This window comes from Diadema antillarum, unplaced genomic scaffold (genome assembly GCF_040938485.1).
Source record: "Diadema antillarum isolate AM-2024a unplaced genomic scaffold, OU_Dant_1.0 scf00000167, whole genome shotgun sequence".
NCBI classification, from domain to species: Eukaryota; Metazoa; Echinodermata; class Echinoidea; order Diadematoida; family Diadematidae; genus Diadema; species Diadema antillarum.
Window position 1 is genome coordinate 2,083,940 of NW_027271056.1, and position 26,061 is coordinate 2,110,000.

A 26,061-nucleotide genomic window follows, 5' to 3' on the forward strand; every position below is an offset into this window, starting at 1 on the left:
AGCTGAAGGGAATTGGTGATTAACGGCGAGCTGTGGTTGAGGAGGATAGGGTCGGCTCGGACGGGTGAGTTACGGCGAATGGCTCGCCTGAAATGAGGGTTCTCCAGCCATTGCTGTTAAAGGGCGCTGGCTGTTTTACGTTAGGCTATCGTTCTTTCATTCCTTCGAATCATTCATGCTGTTTATTTTGCTTATTTACTATATTCACGTTTTTTGTTTTCCTCGGAGGAGGGGAGGAGGTGAGGTGGAAAGACTCTTAACTACGATAGACCTTCTTTCCTAGAGTGAAAATACGTCTAAATTATCTGTATTATTATAGTTATAATCCGTGGCATGCGCATGTTCATATTTCGATGCCATGTGTCAACTGAAGAGAATTGCCAAGTCTTGGTTATACAGATTGCTATGAAAAGTCATTCCCAAATGTGTCTTGTTGTTGATTTTTTTTTCTTTTGCAATCGGCTTTTTTGAGGAACTCCTTTTCTTTATTTCACCGCCTTTTCCGCGTCACATGTTCTCTCACTATCTCCTACCTTCACGTTTTGTCCCTCATGTAGGTCTACATAGTTAAGGCGTTGTTTTTATTTTAGTTGTGGTTATTAAAGACGCAGGTGTTGGCGGAGAGATATCTCGCCGTGTATAGTCTAACTCTCTGGAGACTCGTTGTTCTCCTGTTTCCGCGGCTAATCTGCGGCGAAGTGTCCACCACAGAGTGGAGACACGTTCGCTTATCTCCCCGCACGATTTCCTCTTTCTATTTTCACGTATGAGGATAAAAGCTTCTCCATTCGCAGACGATCTGATCATATTTCTACAGTTTCCGTCTAATTTTGAGCTGACAGTCCAGGTCAAAAATTCCGACGCATTACATCAAGCGGAGAATCAATTGCTCTTTTGTCCCAATTCCAGACTTAGTTTGCAATCATCAATTATATCCATATTGATAATCAGGCAACTTGAAAGTCATCTTCTCGGAACTGTTCACAAGGTGACTTTTTTTTAAAGGTGTGTGCCTCGTCCGAGACGACATTATGGTGTCCCTTTAAGCTCTGTCGTTGAGGGACTCGTTAAAAATTTGCTCCGGTATTTGCCCCGATCGTAACCCGCCGATACGGTTCACTGTCTGGACTATATTTCTTGGTATCGGGCAGGAATTAAGATGACAAGAAGTCATGCCACTAATCTTTCATCCCGATATCTGTCTGTCTTCCCCGTTTTATTTATCATACTGTCCCTTTCTATATCCAATTTTCCTTTTTAATAGAATCGCCCATCGTCTGCTTTTCTTCATGCCATGTTTTCCAACATTTTCTCTTCAAATATTACCTACCAAAAACTTATATCATCCCATTCTGACGGTTTGTTGTACTTTTTATAGGTAGGTCTGAACTAGGCTAAGGTCTTTTCTGACGATGAACGAATGCATCGTTTCTGACAAGCTGGAAAGTCAGGTTCCATGATCAAGTATCGACAAACAAAGGTTTTCCGACAAACAGAGGTTTTTTAAAGCTTCTGAGTAAACTACATAGATAATTCTGAGATGTTTGTCGGAAAATAAACGAGTTGCCTCTAGAAGACGACGGAGTTGACGAAATGGAGAAGAGAAAATGATAAATGAATACAGGAATAAGCGAGTAGGCGTGTGCGTGTGTAAGAGAGAGTGTGTGTGTATGCTCAAAAGAAATAAAAAGAGAAAAAGAGGTGGGGGGTCCTCAGTATTGTAATATATATTACAATATTTCGAGAGTAGAGGCGGAGTAGACATAGAGTGAAATAGAATTTAGCCGTCGAGCGCGAGCTTTACCTTGCACAAAGGGGTATTTCCTGGTTTCGGGGCAAAAACTTGGACACAAGATTTCAGATTACTTTCTTTCGGTCGTGTAATTCACTGTTTTGTTTCCTGATTTTGTAAAATACAATCATTCACATTTATGATTTATATGAAAAGAACGTAATTGGGTGTCACCTCTCAATGTCACCGATGGCACTGTACGGGCCTATCTCGGATTGATAAAGACCAAGGATATGGAGTGGTTTTATGTGTGAGCGCATGTCTTCCCCCACATCGCATCCAGCCACAAGTTCTACGACTTTTATGAATGCCCGTCACTTTGAAGCGTAACGTTCTGAAACAGGTGCACCTAACATCCGCGGCCCACACGAATATGACATAATATTCCAGCAAAGCAAAATATACATCCTTTACTTCCCTCCGGGGAATAACTCTAATCTAGTAAAATATGGGATGTCGGTCGCAAAACTCCCCGCTCCTATCTTTGTAATCCCCGTTCTCTCGCTTTTACTTCCGTATTATTTACGGCTTCCTTTCCCGTTCTATTCTTTATGGACGTAGTAACAGGTGGTCATGCATAGGCTCCCGCGAACCACGGTATCTCTGGACCGGTCACGAAAGCTATTACGTCTAGTTTGTAGTAATTAGGTGGTTCATATAATTCGCTTTTGATTGCAAAGTGATATGTTACAACGTATCTATTGTGGGGGAAAGCGCGTGCATGCCTGGTACCAAGGAGCAAATGGAAGAGGAAGGGCGAAGGGGTACGAGAGAGGAAGGAGAAAATATAATAGGAGGAGGAGATGGTGGAAGGAGATGTTGGAGGAAGAGGAGAATGAAACGAGGAAGGAGTGTTAAAACAAAGGGAAGGGGGACAGTGAAGTAGGTGGAGGAACATAGCAAGGAGAAGAATGAGGAGCTATAGGAAGAAGGAAGAATTCCAAACAGGATCAGGACTATGATGTAGCAGACGACCGAATACCCCCTTTCATTAATTGTTTGCCGATAGTCTTTTTGTTCATTTGTCTAGTTTTTTTTTTCTGTTACTGATGTTTCCTGTAATTAAAAACGAATCTATCTACTTGCCATAAGTCTGTGTAAATAAGACTGCGAAAAATGTAGATTATGACGGTTAAAAGCAATATTGCCGCTACTATAAGGCATCGACAACATTGCCATTATTTTTGTCATCATCTGTCGGCTATATCTGAAGCTATTGGAGAGGATGGTTTAAGCTTGGTTCACTTTACATATGCAAAATTGTATGTTACCAGCAATGCACTACTTTAATTTCTTTCTTCTTCTTCTTCTTCTTCTTTTTAAATAAGACAAGTCACTCCGGAAGTGCTCTCATGGAGTAGATGCTTGTATCAACTGAAGCTACTGTCGTCGTGTAGTGAGCAACACTCCATGTGCATCCAAACCCTCGGCAAGCTACAACCTTGTTCTCAACATCAAAATATCTGCAAGTCGACAATGAGGGCGTAAACAATTTCAGCGTCGATTTATACATGACTGGTAGGTCACTTGCTGCGATCATAATCGCTCGCATTTTTTTCCCTATTTGACGTATGATTTGACGATTTGACAAGAAAAAGAGTCAGTCTAGTAGTTGACCTATTGAACGTGAAGCAATTTGATATTCACAAGATAAACATGTAGGTCTAGCCTGGAATTTAAGCAGAAAAAATGATGGACAATTTCATTCCAGCCGTAGTTCTCACCATTGCTATCTGGACTTCCTTTCATAGTGAGGTCGTCTGCGCCATTTGTTGTACCCTGATGGTGTCCTAACGCCGTGGGCGAAACAATGGGCGGACTCGATGCTGTAACGGGGGGAGAAACTCCACCCCCTAAGCCACCTCCGCCGCCTCCGCCGCCACCGCCTGCGCTCGACGACTTGAGTCCGTCCAGATCGTGTGAGATATAATCGGAGTGGGACGTCGGGTGGTGCGACGAGGGGTAGATGCGGTAGCAGGACGCCGGAGTGTGAGGGGCAACTCCGCTGGAGTGCAGGCTGCGTGCACTGGCCGTGGTCGCAGAGCTCCAATCCTGGAACTGAGGGTGATGTGTCGGAGCCTGGTGGGGGTGGTGAATGCCAGCCGTCTGGGCAGAATGGTAGGACATGCTTGACAACGGCATCCCCGAACTCCCAAGAGGACGCTGCAAGAAGAAAAGAATCAGGAAACAACGTTGAGTTACTTGCTATAATATCATATCCATCGACTTTTCTTGAAAGTGTGTAGGTGTGTGTGTGTGGGGGGGGGGGGGGGAGGCGTCACATCACAGGCCTACATACACTATTCACAGTAGCTCCCACTGGTTATACCAAGGAAGTAATAGGCGAGCCTAGTAGTATTTCTTTGGTCATACTGAAGTGCTGCCAGTTAACGAACAATCATGAACAAAAACGGCTAAAATTTGACAGAGAGTTGCTCGAACGCTTTTCTTCACGAGTCCACTCTTTTCATGATCTTGCATTCAGATTTGTTTTTTCATTTTGCCGGTCGATAATACTACAAAATTTATTTATTAATAAGTCGAGGTTATTTACTCTTGAAAAAGAGAAAACGATTGTATAGCACTGTAATGCCTCAATTACATTGAAGTGAATAACGGCGTTACTGAATTGCTGATTGAAGATCCATCTTCACATTCGCACAGCTATTCATTCATTTTCTAGAGACGTTTTCATCATCGAACAGAAGCCATTCATTCAGTGATAATCAAATCAACCAGTATGTCAGAACCGATATTTTCCACGCCTTGAATGAATGCACAGTGACATCATAAATACTGCCAAACACTGCCATTTGAAACTTTGTGTGACTGGTAACCGAATTCTGGCTGCCTGATCGAAAAGATAGGAGACGTAGGAAAGTCATAGACTCATGAGATCATGATTACATTACCAAGTATTGGGTGAAGGGTACATAATTATAGATGAATGTGCCGTAAGCTTCAGGCACCAAGTGTACAATGCACACTCGGAGTTATTGAAGAAAATACGCCTGCCGCACAAGAGACGTCACAGTAATAAAAGAAGATAATTATGGTCCAAGCATACTTGCTGTCCACATTCCTATATTATGCTATTGAATCGTCTTAAAGATTTCATATCAGTCTTCTGACGTCACAACGAAATGAAGAAAACAACACATTTGTGTCTTTTGTTGTTTGTTACTTTGTTTGTTTGTTTGTTTGTTTGTTTGTTTATGGTGAATTTGTAGTTTATTCTGCTTCAGTCCAAAAACAAAGCCGTCACAGAGTGCTGTAAAATGTATTTTTTTGAACGATTACTTTGCCCCTTTTCATATTTTTTGTTTGCTTTTACCTCGAGGGATTGACGCCAAAAAAAGAGAAAAATTAACGCACGTCTCTAATCAACACAATGAGGTCATGCATCCCGGTAGAAAAAAAAAAAACAGCTTACAATCGCCATTTGTAACAATCAAGTCACCGCTGGTGTTTGATGGTAACGAAGTATAGCATTGTGGCTGAGAGCATTTACTGCCAAGGTTGGAAGTTACACTTGGTCGATGTTTATATCATGGATCGGGAAAAGAGGCAATCAGCGGGCTGCAACATATTCACTCATGCAATAGTCAATATTAACTACTTCCTGTTTTCCCTTTCAGCTCCTCGTTTTCCTTTTTTTTTTCTTTCAGGAGAGCTTTCAGGAAAATCAGTGGAAATGCTCTCTCCGAAAGAGTGGCAAATAGGGGAGAATTTTCTGGTACGGGTGCATCATCGTAATGATTGGGTCCGACGCATTTGTCATCTTCCTGAGGAATCAATTTTGGTGTATTCTTTGCGGCAGAGAGCATAGCGTTAGAGGAAGTGGGATGAAGAAAGGGAAGATGAAGAAAAATGGAGAAAACGATGCAAGATGACAGGAAAATATAGAAAAAGGAAGTCAAAGAAAAGAAGACGCAACAGAAGTGGAAGGAGAAAGAAGAAAAAGAAAGGAGATCACCAGGAGGAGGAGGAGGAAGAGGAGGGGGAGGAGGAGGAGGAGGAGGAGGAGGAATAGAACGGCGAAGAAAAAGACAAACAAGGTTCGTACAATTATAGTTATATTAATGTATAAAATATTACTAAAAAACTGTTTATATCTGACGAATTGAAATAAGAAAAAATGGTGAAAGACCTCGGGACAATGTGAGAGAGCACCATTCACCTCTACAACCTTTCTACTCTCAAGTACCTCGAAATTCCTCACCAAGACGCCATCTCGCCTGCCCCCATCCATCTTCTCCTTCCTCCTCCATCTCACTACACCGCACCCCTCCCCCTCCTCCTCCTTCCAGCTCCCACCCTATCTTCCTGACCCTTCCTACCCCCACCTCTAGCTCTAGCTCCTAACTCCACCCCACCCCGAGTCTCCACCCGGTTCTGTTTTCAGCAGGCGGCTCAAGAGAAATTTGTATCGCCTTCTGAAGCGATTGTCGTCACGTATGAATCATCGGTAGCGAGGTATGATAGGCCGACCCCGACAGGGGTAATTCACCTGCTCTACTTTCATCACTACCCGTCTCATCAAGCGAACCGCATCATCCATTCATCCATCCATCTGCTATGTGTCTATCGACGTTGCCTGCTAGCTCTAGCTATGGTAGGTCGGTGGGTGGTGTTCAGCGATGGTGCCCTGGTGAGGGGGTCGGGGTGGTGTCATGTGCTCTTGATGGCGACAAGTTCATTTTTTTATTCCCGGTCATGTTAGGGATGGACTAGGAGAGCACCGAGTTTGCATCATCATGGTGTCTTCAGTGAATGGCCAGTAGGTGTGGTGAAAAACATGATGGAGGGTGGGGTGGGGTTAAGGGGGTAAGGGGTCGTATAATGTCAGCGGCAACACACATTTGCATCGGATCTTCCTATTATACCGACATAGCTTTTGGCTCAATGCCTTGATGAGCAAGATCACGCAGAATTGCTGATTTATACAAATTATACAAGCAATAAAATAAAGTAAATACATCTGACTGTGATATTGAAGAATAATCCCATGTTGCAAATCCTACACCCATTATTATAGCAGACGGTGCAAAGAAACGTCCATCGTTTGACCGATCCTCTCATGACCAATCAAACTGGACGAATAACGCATAGTCATGGTTCCTTCTTTTTGGTATGGTTATCGTTGTGTCTGACATGAGCTTGATAGCACATTCACGAAGATAATTATGACGTCCTCGGTATTTAGATGCTACATTTAATACATTGTCTCATTAGCATACAGATGAGATAAATGTTCGTAATGTGAGATTGCATCAGTCGGAACATTTCGGTGACACGCCATTTCTGTCGGGAGTGACTGGAACTGTACACAAAACGTGCAATACCATGCAGTTATCGTTTTGATATCTTTATGCTGCCCTTCATATAACATGTAAGACCTATACAGTGTATAAAAATGTCAACAATATCGGTCTTGTGCCGCGAGCCTGGAATACGGAATTTGCAGCTTTGGGGTTTCGATTTCGTAGCTCTTTGTACCATGGAGCTATGCGCGTACTATGACAGTCTTGGTGGATGAGTATGTGAAGCGCATACCACAATATCACCAGAGAGTTCGACTGACATTTTTTTTTTCTTTGAACCATGTGACGTCACAGCACCCCACAGGACTCGGCACGAGAACTAAAGATTTCTTTTTTTTTTTAATCCCACTCTGGAGAATAAGCTTTCTGCAAAGTCAAACATTATTATCGATTAAGCCAACAGAGAAATTTTGCAATCCGCAGACATACTACAAAATCTTTTGCTGATCAACAAATTATATTAATTCTGTATTCATGAACTCTCATAGCGATAAATACAATATGATAATGTCTAAAGTCAAAAGGTGTATTCTATTGCTTTTTAGGGTAATTCAAACACCAAAAGAACAAACATAAACGTAGGGCGTAATGCAATACCATGAAATGATTTTGGCAACAGTCGATTTTACGTACCATGTTTCCATCTCATATCAATTAACGATGAACATCTAATACATCGTGACTACCGTTCTAGAGTACCAAGATGGACATAGCTTGAATCTCTATCTTTCGTTTGACAAGAAAAAGATGCGCAAAAATGTAGTCGTTTTGGCTAAAAGCATATCAGAGATTGGCAGCACTTTGTATAAGGCTATATACTTCTGTACTTGTCAAAAGATTTCTGATTGCGCCTTTAACTGTTCACACTAGCTGGTCACGGCCGAATCCGTGAGCTTTAGTTCCGTCACAGTTGCCCAATTAATCTGTCCCCGCGGCTAATTACGTCTTTTTCTCCTCATCACTTCGCATGGTTAACAAACACGACTAAAATTTGAGGCCGATATTAGCTGCGTATGATAGCAGTCATGCGTTGATTTCTGCCTTTATCACAATACGTGCGCTGGGGCTGTTGCGTCCTATACGTTCCCGAGCGAACTCGATTTAATAACTTCATATCTGTCAACGTCACCAGTATTATTGACTTATACTTTCTTCTCATACCCATTCGCTGGATCCCTTCTACTAGGCCACTGTGCACTAGAAATATCGGATTCCACGGGGTTGATTTTTGTTTCTTTCTATATAAAGTCAAAGGTAGCGTCGCTCTGGATGATAATTTTATGTAGCATTTATCGTCTTATTACGCGAGACGGGTGTCCTGAAGCTTGAATTTGTTTCTGCGTTGTGTTGGACTAGTTCCACGAGAGGATTTGACAAGCGCTGTTTAGTGGCGCATGATTACACGTCTCAAGTACCTATATTTGCGAGCACACATTATACAGACGGTCCTTGAGCAAAGCCATGAATGGGTTAGAGGTCGGTGTTTGAAGGGAAATGGAAGGCAATTAAGACATAGCCATTAGTTTTACCTTTAATCATTCATTTATTTTTGCATCTTTCTATTATGGACTGAAACAATAACGAAAGTCGTTTAATATTACTAATGTTTGATACATTTAATAATCTTGCGTTGAACCCCGATCGTAATGCGTGACGTACAATCTCTCAACGAACCTGGCATTGGTACCACTGTGTTCCTTTTACATCTTTCAGTGGAGAGAAAGATTAGATGGACATTTTAATTGCATAAAATATGCTAAAATTCAAAAGAAAAATGCAAATTCGAGAATGACAGAGGAGCTTTATTTTCTCAAATTTGCCACAAATTTCAGCCATGAATTAAGGATTCAATTACAAAGTAAACAATAAGTAAAAATTATATATGAATAATAAATAGAGCTCACTCATTACATGAATGAACAGAGACTCTAGCTCATACGAAAACTTACAATGAACAGTTAGATTACAATCAAACAGACAGAAAAAAACACACACAAAAAAACAACAACACGTGGTTTCTTGACTTTTTGTGGTTAACTACAGGGCCTAGTGATGTAACGGCAACAAAACAGAAACGTAAAAGAAATATAAAATGAACACATTACAATAAAGTATAGGAGAATCATATTCATGGTTACTCCTTTGATTTAGATTTTGGCTTATACGTATGCTCTTAATCGGGAAGAGTATTATGATCATCTTCTTGCCAGTTATGTCTCAGAAAATGCAAACGCACATAAAGACAGTCACATACATGGATGATAGTGTGATTTTTGAGGAGGAACAACACAGTCATGATCCACGTAACTGCGTAACTTCACACACAAAAAACAAAGTAGCAACTCGTTCTACCGCATGTCCCCCCCCCCCAAAAAAAAAAAAAAAAAATTACAACGGGACCCTCCGCAATGGTAACTTTAGAAATAGTGAATCAATCCAAATGCAATTTCAGGCTGTGAAACTATACTTATACTTATTACTCACATCTTACTGAAAACCCCATCCGATTTGCTTCAGTGGTCAAAGAGAAATGAGGAGTTTTGTAGAACGTGTCAAGAATCCCTTCCCTCCAAGTACTGTCCATTATGTTCACACATTATGCAATTCCAAGAGCATCCAACTACTAAATTTGGAAGAATCAGACACATGACATGATTTACAAAGATCCACATTTCTCTGTGACCACTTAACCAAATTGAATGGGGTTTTCTGCAAAACATAGCTAAGATGTTATGTTTGAAGACCCTGAAGTAGCATTCAGACAGTTTAATCATACTGGAATTTTTCAGTGCGAAAATCCGGTTGTAATTTTTTTTTTTTTTTTTTTTTTTTGGGGGGGGGGGCATACTGTACAGTGTGCTAAATGGCAATACAGCTCAGGTGAACCGTTCTGTCACAAAGAAGCATTACTTTTCACAATCTATTCTTATTGGCTGATAACGCCATCTCGTGTTGTTTGCAAACCACGTTGGGCGCAAAAGTCCACATTTTAGGCTGGAATTTTCTGACGATCCCGCCTTCGCAAAGGCAGCAGGTTTCGGCCCAGGCTCTCGCATACTTTGTGAATAGAATGAACCCTCCCGGACTCGATGATATCGTCTTACGAGATACACTGAATAGATTGGTAAAAATATCCTTACAACTCCCAAAACAAAGAATACGGGTTTCCGGTATCAAGTAGTTGATGAGGGGAAAGTACCTGGAGACTGGACATGCAGAGAATTGGAGGGGTGGGGCTACATTTTGTGTCGGTGTCAATTCACAATGCATGTGCCATTATGCCATTGTAAGCATAGTAAGTTCACCCATATAAAGACAGAGAGGTCAAATTTCCGTAGAAATCCTCTCGCAGACATCACAACACCTAACCTGAGTTGGTCGCGATGTCTTACATCAAGCTAATACGGAAGTTCAATCGAGCCCAACCCATTCGTCCTCCGTTTACTTACTGGATTTCGTATCGCGTTAAAGTTCTTCGAGGGAGGGAAAGGAGAACAAACGAACAAACAATCAAAAAGCAAGACAAATAAGAGAAGAATAGCGTGTGCCATCTCGGAGAATCACGGAAGTATCTCAGTTCCTTAACCGCTGGTCAAGAACTTAAATAAAGCTGAACATTGATCAATTCAAAGATCATGATGATTATAATGTATTATGTACGTATTCTTTCTTTTTCTTCCTTTTCTCCATAGATTGGGAAGTCAATCTAAAGTGGTATTAAGTATTATTAAAAAAAAGAAACAAACAAAGAATACTTCAAAGTACAATCCAATGACACTGTGCACCCGTTCACACGAAACGTGTGGACAATATGTAGGGATTGATCATGTTAATCATGTTTCTTAGCCTCGTCGAGCGCCATCCCGAGTTCGTGTTTCCCATGTACCCACCTACAAAGAAAAATACTAGCTGTACGTTTTCGTTGCAGCATAAGTCCAGGATTTCGCAGTAAAATTTGTAGAGTGGCTGCATATTGGAATTAGAACGCATCGCTCTTTAAGCCCGCTTGGAAAGAAAATATTTGAACGTGGTTTGGCTCTTCCGTTTTTGCGTGCTCTTTTGATACTTGTATTGTTTGGGTTGAATGTACTGACAGTCAAAAACAAGTACAAAACAAAACAAAGAAAAAAACTAAGAGCGTTATAGTTGCTGTCGTCACGCTCTTTAGGAAAACCACACGCTCAATAATATTATATATATATCCCTCGCGGATTGCGCAAACTTGCCACTCCGCTTCCAGTCAGTTCAAGGTTCTCAGACCAGGCCGTTGTCTTGTTGCTAGGCAGCGGGAGAAAAAAGGGAGGGGCCGAGTTAGCGCCTCCACAACTTCCTCCGCTGAACACGCGAGCTCCCGGGTGCTGGGTTTTTTTGTTGTTGCTGTTTTTTGTTTTTTTGTTTTGTTTTTTCTGGCATAGCATTCGGTGGTGAGAAAGTCATCGTCTGAAAAAAAGAAGAAACCCTAGCAATCTACTACCTCTACGAGTCAGGTACAGTTTAAAAGAGCAACAATTTGACCCAAGATTAAAGAAATAATACAAATGATTTGTGCCTGCCATTGCGTAACTTTAACGACTTTTCCGGGAATAATTTCAAATATCTCACTTAAGCAGATAAAAGCAAATTTGTATATAGCTATCAGAAATACATCAGAAATAATATAGTTTTATTTGTATTTTTTCTGTTTATCTGACAAGGAGAAATGAATCCCGTACTTCAACTACGTATAGGCCTGAAGACTTTTACAAACGAACTGAATTGAACTCTCTTTTCTCTGTGATTTAAAAAGGTTCAGTTGTTATCTCTACGTCATTGCGTCATGTTTCCTCAGTCTCTGATGACTGATATCCCTACATAGGTAGGTCCTTCGAATGATCAGTCGCGACTTGTATAGCTGTATATGTGAAGTGTTTGTTATCTATAGGACTCGGCAAGATTCAGAGTGAGTGGGCGGACGCTGTCTCGCGGTTCATCGTGAGAACCGACCAAACAGTTTGAGTCGCGTGCATCGACCACATCTTCCTGCATGGCACTCCAGTGATATCTCTCTTATTCGTGCCTTTTTTCTGTTTTGTTGTCTTTTCCTTCTTTTTTAGGAGGGGGGGGGGGTGGTAGGTTTACGCACCACTCGCACGGAAACTTCTCTCTCGTGTATACTGTATACCATGGAGCTACTGCACAATGAGGAACCCGTTCATGTCTCTTTATAGTTCCTTCTTCAATACCCGCCTAATATTTTCGAAAAACAGCATCCTATGCATATAATAAAAAAGATAAATGACCGAATAATTCTCTCGGAAATCAAACGGAAGGATATTCATGGCTTCTGACCACAGAGAGAAAATGTCAGTCACTGCATGGGAGAGCTGTCGGAGCAAAACTCCTTAAAAGTGTGTGGCAAAGCGTGATAGCGACAATTATCATCTGTGGCAGCGTTACTATTACTGCTAATAGTAGTAGTATACAGCAGTAGTCGCAGAAGCAGATGATGATGATGATAATGATATTGAAAATAATGATGATGATGATGATGATGATGATAATAATAATAATAATAATGATAATAATAATAATAATAATAATGATAATTATAATAATAATAATAACAATAATAATTTGATGATAATAATAATGATAATTATAATAATAATAATAACAATAATAATTTGATGATAATAATAATGACATCATAAAAACCAAAAATCATCATCATTCACTGGAATACTTATGGTTAAAATAATGCTGCTGATAGCCATATGGGCAATGGTATCTGCCGAACAACACTTTTTGCATTAGCGTCAAAAAAAGATACATTTACAAAAGCAAATATGTCTGGATACAGTACACTCTTTCAGGAAATTTCGTTCATGCCGGCCTACTGCCTTACCTTTCTTGAAAAAAAAATTCACATATTTCAAAATTCTAACTAATTATAAATGTTTGAGTTTCTTTTCTCACTACATTTATGAAATGATACCAGGGGAGTTTAATAGCATTTTTCTTTCATTGTGTGAATAGCCAAAGAGCGTGTAGATGGTGCGGGAGGTGAGAGAGGGGACGAAGTTTAGACTAAATTTTAAGTGAGAGATCACTAAAAAAAATGAGCGACATGGAACAGTTTCTGACATTTCACTTAAATTCGACTCCTTCTAACCGAAAAAGAAGGATGCGACCTCTAGACCTGTGAAAATAAAGTAATGCCTTGTACATGCAGCTAACACAATCTTTTTCGTTGAATTAAAGAGGCAAGGTGTTTATAGGGAAGCCCATCACTGATGAGCGAGAGACCGAAAGACGCGACAAAGGACGCTCGCCCAAAGTTATCTGGGTCTTCTTTGACCGTGCTTCGGTGACTATTCGCCCGCCAAGTCCCAGCCTCGTTCTCCTCCTCCCATAACGCCACTCGGCCGCGCAACTCTCCTATTTCTATAAAGCAAACACGATATAAGTTAAGTGTTGACGGACGGGCGGCAAGCCGTCAGGTCGGTAGAGTGCGCGCTCTGTTTTCATTGTAACTATTTTATGTTTTCCCAACAGCGCACCCCGATCGCCCGGGTATTTTCCTTCCCTCCCCAATGCCGCGATCGTACCGTCTTTGGTTACAGAGCTTCGAAGTAGTATTACTGTCGTCGACTAGAGTTTTTTTTTTTCTCTCTCTCTCTCTCCTTCCCCTTATTCATTTGAGCACGCTTCGTAAAAACGACACTCCAGCCCGGCGTCTACGTTACTATCAGAGGGGTATGCGGAGTCTACGTATGGTCAGGGAGGTGTAAGATAGGGGCAAACCAGTATCAAACTAAGCCAAATGACGGAGGGAAATATATCCACGCGTTCGTTTTAAAGACGTTGCACCAACCGTGTCTTATGTAATCATCATCATTGATGGCGTCCATGTTTGAAATAGAATCACAAGATTCACAGAATCTTAGAATCACAAAAATCACGAAGGGCAGCTTAATGACATGACATTATTCACTGAAGTACAGCGACAAGCTTTGAATGAAAATTCCACCCCGCGTTCAGAGCAACAAACCGAGCAGTAAACGTTTTCGTCATAATGGACATGAAATAAGAAAGTTACAGAATTCCAAGACCCTAAAGTTTTCACGAAACATGGCCGATAGAAACAAGCGCGTATGCAAATTAGGAAAAGTCACCTCGTCATAAAAATAATGTTCCCCCTTTGGTTTTACATCACCATGTTTGTTTTTCATAATGCGCCTTCCGTAACTCCGCTCCTTAACAGAATTAGCATTGCAGAATCGTTAGCACCAGTTGAAAAAAGAGGTAGATTATCTTTTATAGGGAAAACATACCAACTTGTAGTTGATATTTGTGTGCCAGCAAAGTGGAGGTTTGTGAGATCACGACAAAATGACGTCATGGATTGCGTTCCATGGGAAAGTGACTGATATCACTGTTATGGGGGAGAAAAAAACAACAACAACCTGAAATCAACTTTTACGCTAGAGGTGCTCTTTTATCAAGCTAACTTGAACATGACGTAGTTATTGTTATGGAGAGGACTTTCATAAGTGTGGGATATTGACAGCCCCACAACACTTTTCTAATGAAAGAAATCTCATTTTCACTGCGGAAAGTCAAACCATGTGCATGATTTTCTTGTCTTCGTTTTGATTTGTGTTTAATTCTTTTATGTCCGCGCTGTACACTTTGTAGAGATCATCTAGTGTTAGGCATAAACGGGGCTTCTTGGAATAGATCCCTGGCACTGAAAGAGACTTATATGAAAGAAAGACAACATGAAATATAAGGCAACATCAGGAATCTTACTCTTAGTTACAAAGTTTTCCGGTGGTAGTGTATCAGTCTTGTGCCTGATACAGAGACACTATGAAGAGAGGAGAGAGGAGGTGGGATAGAAAAAAATTACAGATGGAAAGGGAGGGAGAGGAAGAGAGAAAGAGAGAGGGGGATAGAGTGAGAGATAGAAAGACAGAAAGACATATATAGAGAGTGAGAGGAAGGTAGAGAGGGGGGGGGGGGGATATCAGCGAGGGACGCTGCTGGCGGAGGTGAATACCCCCCGTATTTGCACGTGTGGGATTAAGGCAAATCTCCCTCCATGAACTTAATTGATTCGACTCGAGAAGAAATAACACGCGCTTGATCTTGGTCAAATATTAGTCTGAATTCATTGTTCTCCCGGGCTCCTTGCTCCTTGCCTCTGACATTGGGACGTCTCCTTTCCTTTCGTGGTATACCTTTTATATTTTCTCTTCTTCTTTTTTTTCAAGCCTTAATGTGTGTACGTCAAGAGATGACAAATACATCCTCTAAAATACACGGTATCGCAAAACAAGGCAAAATAGAAACACATAACCTCCTGAATGAATAAAAATCACTCAGTCAAACGCCTTTACCTTTGTGAAACAGATTGGTCATTAAATGTGCGTTTATTCGTGGTGGTATATATTACGTAATCGCGTTATCTTCATAAGATCGTAACTAACTGCATATACCGTACAACCGCCGACACAGCGATCGAGATTGTACTTTTGTCCAGAGTAATAAAGGTAACGATACAAAGTAATGATGATGATGATGATGATGATGACGATGATGATGACGACGATGATGATGATGATGGTGATGGTGATGGTGATGGTGATGGTGATGATGATGGTGGTGGTGGTGGTGGTGGTGGAGGTGGTGATGATGATGACGATAATCACCCATTGGCTAGATGACAGGAATAGCCATCCGACACAAAAGTACTGCTGTTCTGTGTTTTGTGTTGATGTCTAAATCACAACACATAAAGTCTGACCGTTTGGATAGAAACAATATACATATCGCCCTATACAATCATTCAAAGTGAAGCAGCGAGGCTCCCCTTCTCACCCTCCCTTCTAACCATCATATATACACACACACATTCACGCATCACACAGATACACATGAGCAACCCTCGTGTCACCCCGACCGTGTTCCTGACAATTTACAATTTACTGACATCGCACACCGTAATCCACTCAAAGCGAAGCTATACACTTTCATCACACGACTTTTCCAAAGTGTACATAATATGGCCACATCCACACCTCGTGTGTTTCCGGTTCTATGACGAGAACTATGTCCGTCCCCAACAACTTCGCCCCGACGGTCGCGTGAATTACATATTTTCGCCCGCGAATGATGGATGATAGAGTGGACTATTACAGCGCAAATAGCTGTATCAAATTCAGAATTGGGTGTGGAATGCGAATACTCCCAACGCCGGGCAAGTTCAAGTTATCCCAACTGTGCGTATAATACTTTCCGTTTCAGGGCTACTCCACTCTTCAGTGGATGGATACTCGTAGTGACGTTACTTCGTGATGATAATGATATCATACAGATTATGATTTGATATCTTAGTACACATCACGAATTTTACCGTCTTCCAATGTTCCAATGTCAATTATACAAGAGCGTAAGCAAAACATATGGAATATTCAAGACCCTCCTCTGGTTCAACTCTGAACATCGCACTAAGAATCAACTAACTCTAGAATTGAACAAGCTGCACTATTAGAAAACGGAGGGGTGCCCTCTTATGCAAACAAAATCTATGATAAATACTCAATTCATTGGCTACATAATAATTACACTTGTAAAACTCTGCTATGTAGAGAATGCTTTAATCTCTGCATTCCCTAGCCTGTGGTCCTTGCGCTTTTTAAACTGGAATCGGTTTCGAATTGACGATCTTTTAAATAAAAATGAAAATACTAGTACATTTTTGAACGAACATGGATTGCGCGTGTCATCGCCTGACAACATAAACTTTTGGAAAACAAAGGAACAAAACTTTAGCATCATAGGCTTCTACAGCATGGATAAATGGCCGACGTTTTGACATGCAGAAAGGAAAGTACACACGAGTTCAACAGAACTACGGATCACATTGACAAAGGCAACTTTGAAGGAAGTTCCTTCAGTCATTTCAAGAAAAAAAATTGAGGACAAGTGCCACGTGGGAATAATGCTTACTATACTATAATCCACTATAATGTCTATAGTTAACAACAACAACAAAACAAAAAAATAAGGAAAAAAAAAGGTCTGTAGCTGCCTCTTCCCCCGAGGAAAGAAAGAATAGGTCTATCTCTTCCATCGGTCTTTTGTTGCCCTTTTTCTTCTGTCAAAACAAAAGGTAACATTGGCTGTTTCCCACGAGTGTACCGTCTGTGGCGCTGCCTGCTCTGTTCCGTTCGAGCTGACTAAGACCAAAGCTTGTGTCGGACTTAAAACGCCGGGCTAGTAGCACGCCAGGCTCCGCCCTCCTGTACACTACACTTGCGTCTGTTGAACTTAAGTCACTTTCCTTAAATGACTTTTCTATAAATCGGTTAAAAGATTGGCACCATTTGGACAGTTTTTTTTTTTCACTTCAAAGATTCCATTTGGAGCACTAAGTAAAGATAAAAAGATCTCGTGGCCTAATTAGCATTTTATTACTGTGCATCGTCTCTTCACTTATCAACTAAAAATCTCTGGAATATACGAATATATTATGTAGGAATATACCTATATTTCATCATCATGAAAAGGCATTATGAAAATTCAATTGGAGAGACAAAAGAGGTTTAGTTTGACTTAAGAGTACACATCACATATGAAATGAGGGATGAAGTCCTCGGGACTTGAAATCGGGGTTTCAGCCTATATTATGGCGACAAGGCTACAGCCACTTTACTATGCATATCTATAGATGTTCAGAGACGTATCAAAGGCTCAGCATCGTTCTGACATAACATCGTTTTGACACATTATCTTGCTGACCCGTCATGCTTTGAGGGATAACTCGCTTCTCATTAAATTGCGGAGAACAGCACTATTATCGAGCCATGCCATACCTTTCCGATGTACATCACGTGACATGGAATAATTGCAAAGTTCTCGTGTTTCCGAAAATCCTATACTACCCTTTTACGCTCGGGGTTTTCCCCGCATTCTTTAAAAGCAAAATAACTAGCGCGTTTCAGTAATAGTGAAAGGATGAGACTAATATATCATTGAATGTCATATTGTATTTGACAATATCAAATTACTAATATTCCTTGTTATTTCTCTGAAGGGATTGTTTGATAATGCACCATATCTTTAATCTTCCCAGGTGAACACTGTCACCTAAAAACAAAAACGAAAACAAAGGATGTATCGCACATTTCTCACTAGGTTTTGTTTGCGCTGTCTTTGTTTTTTCTGTTTTGTTTTTGTTTGCAAGGGCTTTGCTTGTTTAAATATGCGTATTCAGGGGCCCAGGCCAATTTAGGTTTCCTCCGCAACGGTGCTCCACACGCTATTCTATGTCAACCAGCCAAAGAGACGCCTGGTCTTCCCGCGCGAGCTTCCGGCCACGGCTGCTATTGCTTCCCTCTAAAAACACCGGTCTACTTTTGATCCTTTTTATACAAATTGTTTCACACCTATGCCGAAGAAGGAATTGAGGCTTAAGACGAATTCCTCCGTGATGAAGAAAATTCTGAAGGAAAAAAAAAAGTACTAGTCACCTGTTCAAGGTCGACCTGAATATGCAAAGCCATACCTGGTTTGCAATGATATGGCATCTCGTGAAAATTTCAAGATCTATACAGGACCAGGGCTGAGAAATATAAACAATGAAACAATAGCATTGGGGGGGGGGGGGGGGAACACTTAGATCTGATTCAGTCGACAAAAGAAGAAGAGAAAGCAAAAGTTTAACGTATGACGCGATAAACAAATGCTGTAGAAATATAGGATATGCTCGTATTCATCCTGAAATGATGTTCATTATTTGGATGAACAAGAAGCCAAAGGTGTTTCATAAGCTATGATTATTCTCATTTCGTTCATGTCAAATTCATGTTTAAATCTATTTAAAAAAAAGGATCACTGACGAGCAGCGGTCAAATGCTACGAAATGTGGAATATTACCTGTCCACCACCTCCTTGGAACAACAACAACAACGACAACAACAAGAAAAACAAAGAGGGCATTCATTTTTCCTCGAGAAAACTTTGTAAAACGCTGGGAGGACTCCCGCTGCTCCCACGGGCCGGATTAATGACAGACCGGGTGAATATCGCTGCTGGCTGCGGATTCATCACCCCTCGATCCCCCGGATAATCGCGGGAAATCGTTGGGCTTACCCGCCGTAAACTCGGCCCGAAATTGTTACTTCACTGACTGCATTGTCTACGCTCTTTGTTGTGCTGCCCTGTGCTTTCCTATAGTGTGTGAATGTGTGTGTGTGTGTGTTTGTGTGTATGTCTACCTGTCGGTCTGTCAGTGCGTCAATCTTCCTCTTGCAAGAGAGAGATAGAGATGAATAGATAGATATGAGAGGGAAAGAGGAAGAGGGAAGGGGGAGGGTAGGCAGAGTAGGGGGTGTTAATAGGCGAGGGAGGGAGAGGAAGAAAAGCTCTGTACATTAGAGGCATTACACGGGCAAGGCAGCAAGATGACTTTGAAACTAAAAACAATACAAATGCGATTTAACTCCACGTTCAAGCTGGCTTAAAAAGAAAGTAGAATCAAATAGACAAAATGAAAGAAGTTTCATAAAAATCAGACGTAAAATGAGACAATGATGGAACTTGCAAGTTTCAAAATAAAGGTTGACATTTGTATAGCTAACATTGATATTGATTGCAAAATACGCTAATCAGATCTCTCCCATCTGTTTGCACACAAACATGGTTAAAATCATGTTGTTGTTTTTATCGTTGATTTAGCAACTATAAACAACACCTTCTCTCTTAAAAGTCATCATCATCGGGTAAACAAGTTACGGCACAACAAATGGTTCCTAGGATACGGGCGCGCTTTCTTCTCTGATAGAGGCTGTCTGTTACATAATCACCTCTGCAGTTTAGAAATGTCGTGGCTACATATGTCACTGTTTCCTGAAATTATTGTGAATGTTTTAAGTTCCATAAAGTTCTTGTATTGTGCCTATTTTCGATCAAGCTTTTACCTTCACTTTATTTGATTATATGCTATAAATTCGAAACAACTTGAATTGAACTGATAACAACCTCATCAACATAATAATAGCCTCTCAATTCGACTGCCCCTGCACCAGCCTAACCACTGGACACTCACTAGTTTTGGAATATCAATTTTAAGAATGGAAAGGAAGTTCAAAAGTAACAGGCATTCACAATTCTGTAAAACATTCACGAGGACTGAAATGTAATCACACAGTTTCAGATTTGCGCAAATTGATGAAGTCGTTATGACTTTAGCACATTATTGGACTCTATTCCAATTATATTTTGTGGGATTATTTCGCGTATTTTGATGCCGACTTTTGTAGGTATTCTGCGCCGAAGTCGAAGAGGTTCAAGTTGAGACATCAGCAATATCAAGAAAGGAAAAGGACATACTACCCCCCCCCCAAAAAAAAAGGGTGACCCCTAGGTCGTGTGCTGTCCCAAGAGGTCAAAACGAACCGAACCCTCGAACCAGCATCGAAACAGCGAGATCACATGATCCGAATGCCTGCCACGTTCTTCCTCATTGTGTCATTCCGCTTGCATCCGCTGATGCCCTGCGAGGGTGTCTATACTCTGCAACACATCCATACCACACCTATACGACGAGAATAGCAGGGTTAATGGGTCTATAGCCTCACTGCAAGGCGTTTTGTCACATGTGGCAACCTGACGAATTGCAGACACCGTGAGTTTATTTTGTCAGATATTAGAGAAAGGTACATATAGAAGTACAATGTACATGTAAGGTCAGATAACCAGAAAATTTTCGCATAGACCTGGTCGCCATGGATTAAGCTTTCTTATTTCCTGGACAAATTTTTCTTCGTCACTGAAGTTAGACCTTTGAGCCCTGTTTTGATGGTAAGCAATCAAATGAAAATCGATGTTATGCATTGGGGTGCAATATACAGATAAGATGTGTTCCTTCGAGTTACGATGCATAATCGGTTATTATTACTCACAAAAAAAAAACCACACAAAAAACCCATCACAACATAAAAGTAGCCACTCCGTTACATTGTGTATATCCATGATAGATTAAGAATGAATGTGCTTTATATACGTCTGTGCTTTAATTAAGGATTGGATTGCAATAAGTTCTGATTGAAAGTGGTAGCCTATACAAGACTAATTATATTGCGAAAGATAGCAAAAGCAACAACAACAACAAAACGAAACAAAATACAAACAACAGAGTATAGTCGGTCGACTCGGGTTACTTTAATTGACTTGTAGTTGTACTGTTATTCGCCTCACACACACAAGTGACAATTTAGTATTCGGTATACGTGCACTCGCGAACCTGCAAGACGCGATGTACGAAAATGTACTTTCCTGCCAAACTTGGTAACAAAAAAGTCATTAGAACAGACGATCAAGCCATCACTATTCTCAGTTGATTATTTTCGCGTCTCTCTACTTGTTTTATGAATTAAACCAACTCTCCATTCAGGATGACATGGAAATTATCGTTTTCCCCCTCGTTGTTGTCGTTGTTGTCATTTTTCAACGATTCCACACAACATGTAAGCCATGTTTCTAAACTGTCTACACATCCGATGGAAGTAGGTGCGAGAAAGGGCTGAGAAGGGAGTAGAAGTAAGCAGCTGCCATTCACCGCCGCATACGTCTACTCACGTGATCTGCTCTCATCACGTGACCCCATTCAAGGGGAGCTAATCTCTTGCTGCTGCCATGAAGCTAGCTCCATGCTGCTGCTAACGATCCACTATAGGGCTCACACCCGTAAATACAATGGAATGTCCGAAACCCCTTCACAAATTCGTACCAAAGATACCAAAATATATGAAGAAAAAAATTAATTAAAAATCAATGATGTAGTTTGGCAAAAAACTGAATAGCTGTAGATATTGAGTATGAATTCCTCTACAAATTGCATTTTGGTTAGAAGATGAAAGCTTTTCTGGTGGAATTTGAGGGGACTATATTTCATTGGGTACGTGTACGGAAAATGGGTGACTTTTTGAGTGACAAGAACTCGTAGTCTGGCTTTTCGGACCCCTGAACAGAATTTGAACTGAATTATCCACCCTGAGAATTTGATGGATGAAAGGGTACATCTAACTTATCCAGGTTAGTGAAGCTGAAACACCTCATTTCTCCCAGCTATTTTACAGAATTTTTTGAAATTTGATTTTTAACACACGTCCCTATGGGGAAATATTTATGGGTGTGAGCCCTAAAAGGCGTAATATTATGACACTTGGGTCTGCGTTTGCAGACTACAATGGCTTTGTGGCTTCATCAACCTATACAAAATCTCGGAAACATTATCATTTTGAGCAATGTTCGTACCTTGTCAAGACAGAGAATAGAGCTTTAAAGGGGAAACCGTTTCTATGGTCGCAGGGGTGTACAGAGCACTTGTCGTAAAGAGTCAGGCAGCCTTAAACAACAACAACTTTTAATTTGAAAAGTCTAGACGTGCCATTCTAGCATTAAGAAATTATGGTGGCAAGGCGCCAGACACGCATGCTCGTAATTCTTGTGAGCCCGCCCTAAAAGAAGAAGAAGAAAAAAAAAGGAGCTTGAAATGAGGGAAATGAGATCGGGTAGTTGACGAAAGAAATTATGTTTGTCGACGACCGCAGTTCAAGGTTGCATTTGAATTAGCACCCTAAATCCGTTTATCCCGATTCAGGATCAATAAAGAAAATTAAAGATTTAGGAAGTTATTAAGCAATTTCCTCTCATCATATTGGCCAAAAAGAAAAAAAAAAGGGGGGGTGAGACCACGGAGCACGCTGTTTCGGTCTCGTCGCAAATTAAAAGCAATTTACCGAAGCGTGGCCCAGTTTGCCTATTTTCGTCACAAGATGTCAAGATATAACGACTCATTTTCATTCATGATACCGCATCCTGTATAATCACAAAAAGAAGAAGTTTTTCGTCCTCATATCATGCCCTGAAACTACCAGATCTCGGCGCACATGTCTCTCACGATGTTTAAAGTAGACAGATTTTTGGAAAGCACGCTGGAATGATACGAACGGTGTAACAGGTGCAGTGCATGCACTCCACCGTCAGTTGATACCTCCCGTCTATGAAATATCTCACGTTTTAGCAGATGGTCATACCTATAAATTGTATATCATTATAATGTATATATAATATATACACTGCTGATAAAAATTAGAATAAGAATAGGGGGAAGTACTTATAAGACTTATAGGGATCAGAGATGCACATTGTACGCAGTTTGATACTGGCGCTAGATGTCAACCATTTGATTACAGTAACTGAGGTCGATGAGCAATTACCGTAATATCGAATCAATCAATGAGTTCATTATGACGACTTCACATGAAATTAAACTTTCCTTTCTTGTCGTGGGCTGGGATTGGGTGATCAGAGCACTTTGTTCAATAGTGTAAATAAATATATTGTTTGTATTATGTCATGATATGATATGATATGATATGATATGATATTATATTATATCATATCATATCAAATTATAATATATTACAATATATCATATTACATTACATTATATTATAATTTATATCATATCAAATTACATCATATTACATTATATTATATTATATTATATTATATTATATCATATTATATCATATTATATTATATCATATTATATTATATTATATTATATTATATTATATTATATTATGATTATTATATTCCATTATTACATGTAACATGTAGTACATGTAGGCATTATATTACATATACTATACGCATGTGTTTGAATACATTGTATAATATGGTGTGTGTGTGTGTGTGTGTGTGTACGCGTACTTTGGTCATGTGAACGTCATTTCATTTCATTTCACTTTCATTTGATTTATTAATTTCCACAGGCCACTATCATTTCAAGCACACGCTTACGATATGTGGTCTGATGCATTTTTCACCTTATAAACATTCCCTTTTATCTGGCGTCGTTTATCATCGTTGATAATAGATTTGTAACTTATGTTGCGCTGTATTTTCTTTCGTCCGCAATGTTGAAAAATATTATTGATGATGTTATTTTGTATTGAAAATGTTTAAAGAATATTATTCATGATGTTATTTTGAATTGAAATGATGAAAAATGCAGAAATAAAGCCAAACAAACTAAACAAACAAATCATACAGTGTTGCGTTTACAAAATCCATCCATGACAATGTAAAGTAACACAGTCTTCACTATTTCTGTAAGGGGGAAATTACTTACTTTGATTCTCTGTAAGTTTGGTAAGACAATCTAATCTATCTCCCTATGTGTTGGGGCTCAAGCGATTTGTGCGATTATAATAGCGCGACATAACATTCATACATCATATTTGCATGCATCCTTATTCTCGCTCATGCTATTGTACGAGAAGGGGGTTTGATGGGATGGGTTGACCGATCACGTGGTTTGCAGAAGAGAGAAGGAGAGGTCTCACTGTCACACGTCACGTACTAGGGTATAGAAAGTGCAGCCGGAATTCTAATTTTCGTGGTGAGCCTCGAAATGCACTCAGGAAACGGTAGCCAACTGTTGGTTACCTCGTTACATCGAGAAACCCGGTAACCGCAGTTCGGTCAGAGTAAATAGCAAATAAGCAAATTAAACAAAATAGTCACAGGAAAAAGCATGCCGTTTATGAATAAACACGTTGCCGTTGGTTATTAATAACGACAAATCGTTTCTGCGCATGGATGTGCCACATGATGGAGTCTTTCAGAAGTAATTCCAATAGATTCAAAGAAGTGACAACATCTGATTAACACGAAAAAAAAATACTTTGCCAACAGTGTTTGCAATCGGCGTACACAAACAAACAGAGAGAACCAAACATGTCAAGTACAGGTAGATTAAAAAATAACAGTATATCGTCCTCGTGTGACCTTCAGTTTCGCAAAATATCTCCTTGTCAGTGGAACGCGAGCAATGGTGGGAAAAGAAATTATGCCAAATGCGTAAAACAGATAACATACAGATGACATGTAGTGTACGTGGACGTATGCTGGCGTATGAAGTCAGTTTGAGAGGCCAAAGAACACTTTTGATTTTATTGTACATGTATTACACTCCTCAGTCATGCTTACAGGATTGGGAACAGTATCAAATGGTAACATGTAATCAGCATGTTTGCCTTGCTTTGTTTTTGGTTTTAGTCTTTTTGTATGTGTGTGAATGATCCTCCTTGTCATTCGACCCTTGCAAATCCTCCCCTCTCATCCTTGCACATCCCTCCCCTCTCCTCCCTCCGCCATTTCTCCTCCCCTCCCCGCTTTGTACTCCAGCTGTGATAGGGAGCTGAGAGCTGAGCAGACGACATACGAAATCCACATAGGTTTGCTCCCCCCCCCCCCTCCAAACTTGCACACTTGTTTCTCGATCAGCGAGAACTTTAACTAGCTTAGCAGTACTTAGCGTGGATTTTGTCTTTGGGTTTCAGCTGTTGATACATTGGCGTTTGTGTCGCCATGCGTTCTGTAGCATGTTGGCGATCCTATATGACATAAAATATCTAACACTCAAAAACCAAAATAGGAACAAAACAAAACCACACGGCAGAAACAGAAAGGCAAACCCTCCTTGTGACTTAACTCCAGAGGAAACTTCTGCATCGTTCCATGTACCAGATACCACAACCTCTGACAAGGTAAATCACAGATGAAACATCTGACCTCAAAAACCAAATGTGATGAAATCCATAAAAGCATTGTTACTCGAGTTGAGTTCCAATTTAAATTTACTGTTCAGTAACGTAATCACGTTCCTGTCCTTGGTGTTTGCTTGCTTTCCGTTCTGATTTGTTTTCTCTGCAATATAATATATATATATATATATATGTGTGTGTGTGTGTGTGTGTGTGTGTGTGTGTGTGTGTGTGTGTGTGTTATGTGCATGCACTGCGTTTTATCAATGACACAAAAAGAAATATTATCACACAGTCAATCCAGATAAGAAATTGACTTTTCGGGATAAACTGGATTCCA

The 26,061-nt window shown here is 40.3% G+C and overlaps 1 protein-coding gene across 1 annotated transcript in view; it reads right to left on the bottom strand.

The window, feature by feature from the left end:
• Positions 1-26,061, bottom strand: part of LOC139722538 (uncharacterized) — a 52,072-nt gene that overhangs the window by 13,076 nt on the left and 12,935 nt on the right. Inside the window, exon 2 of the mRNA XM_071633827.1 lies at positions 3,517-3,955. Coding sequence (XP_071489928.1) covers positions 3,517-3,955 — 439 coding nt within the window. The remainder of the gene's footprint in view (positions 1-3,516; positions 3,956-26,061) is intronic.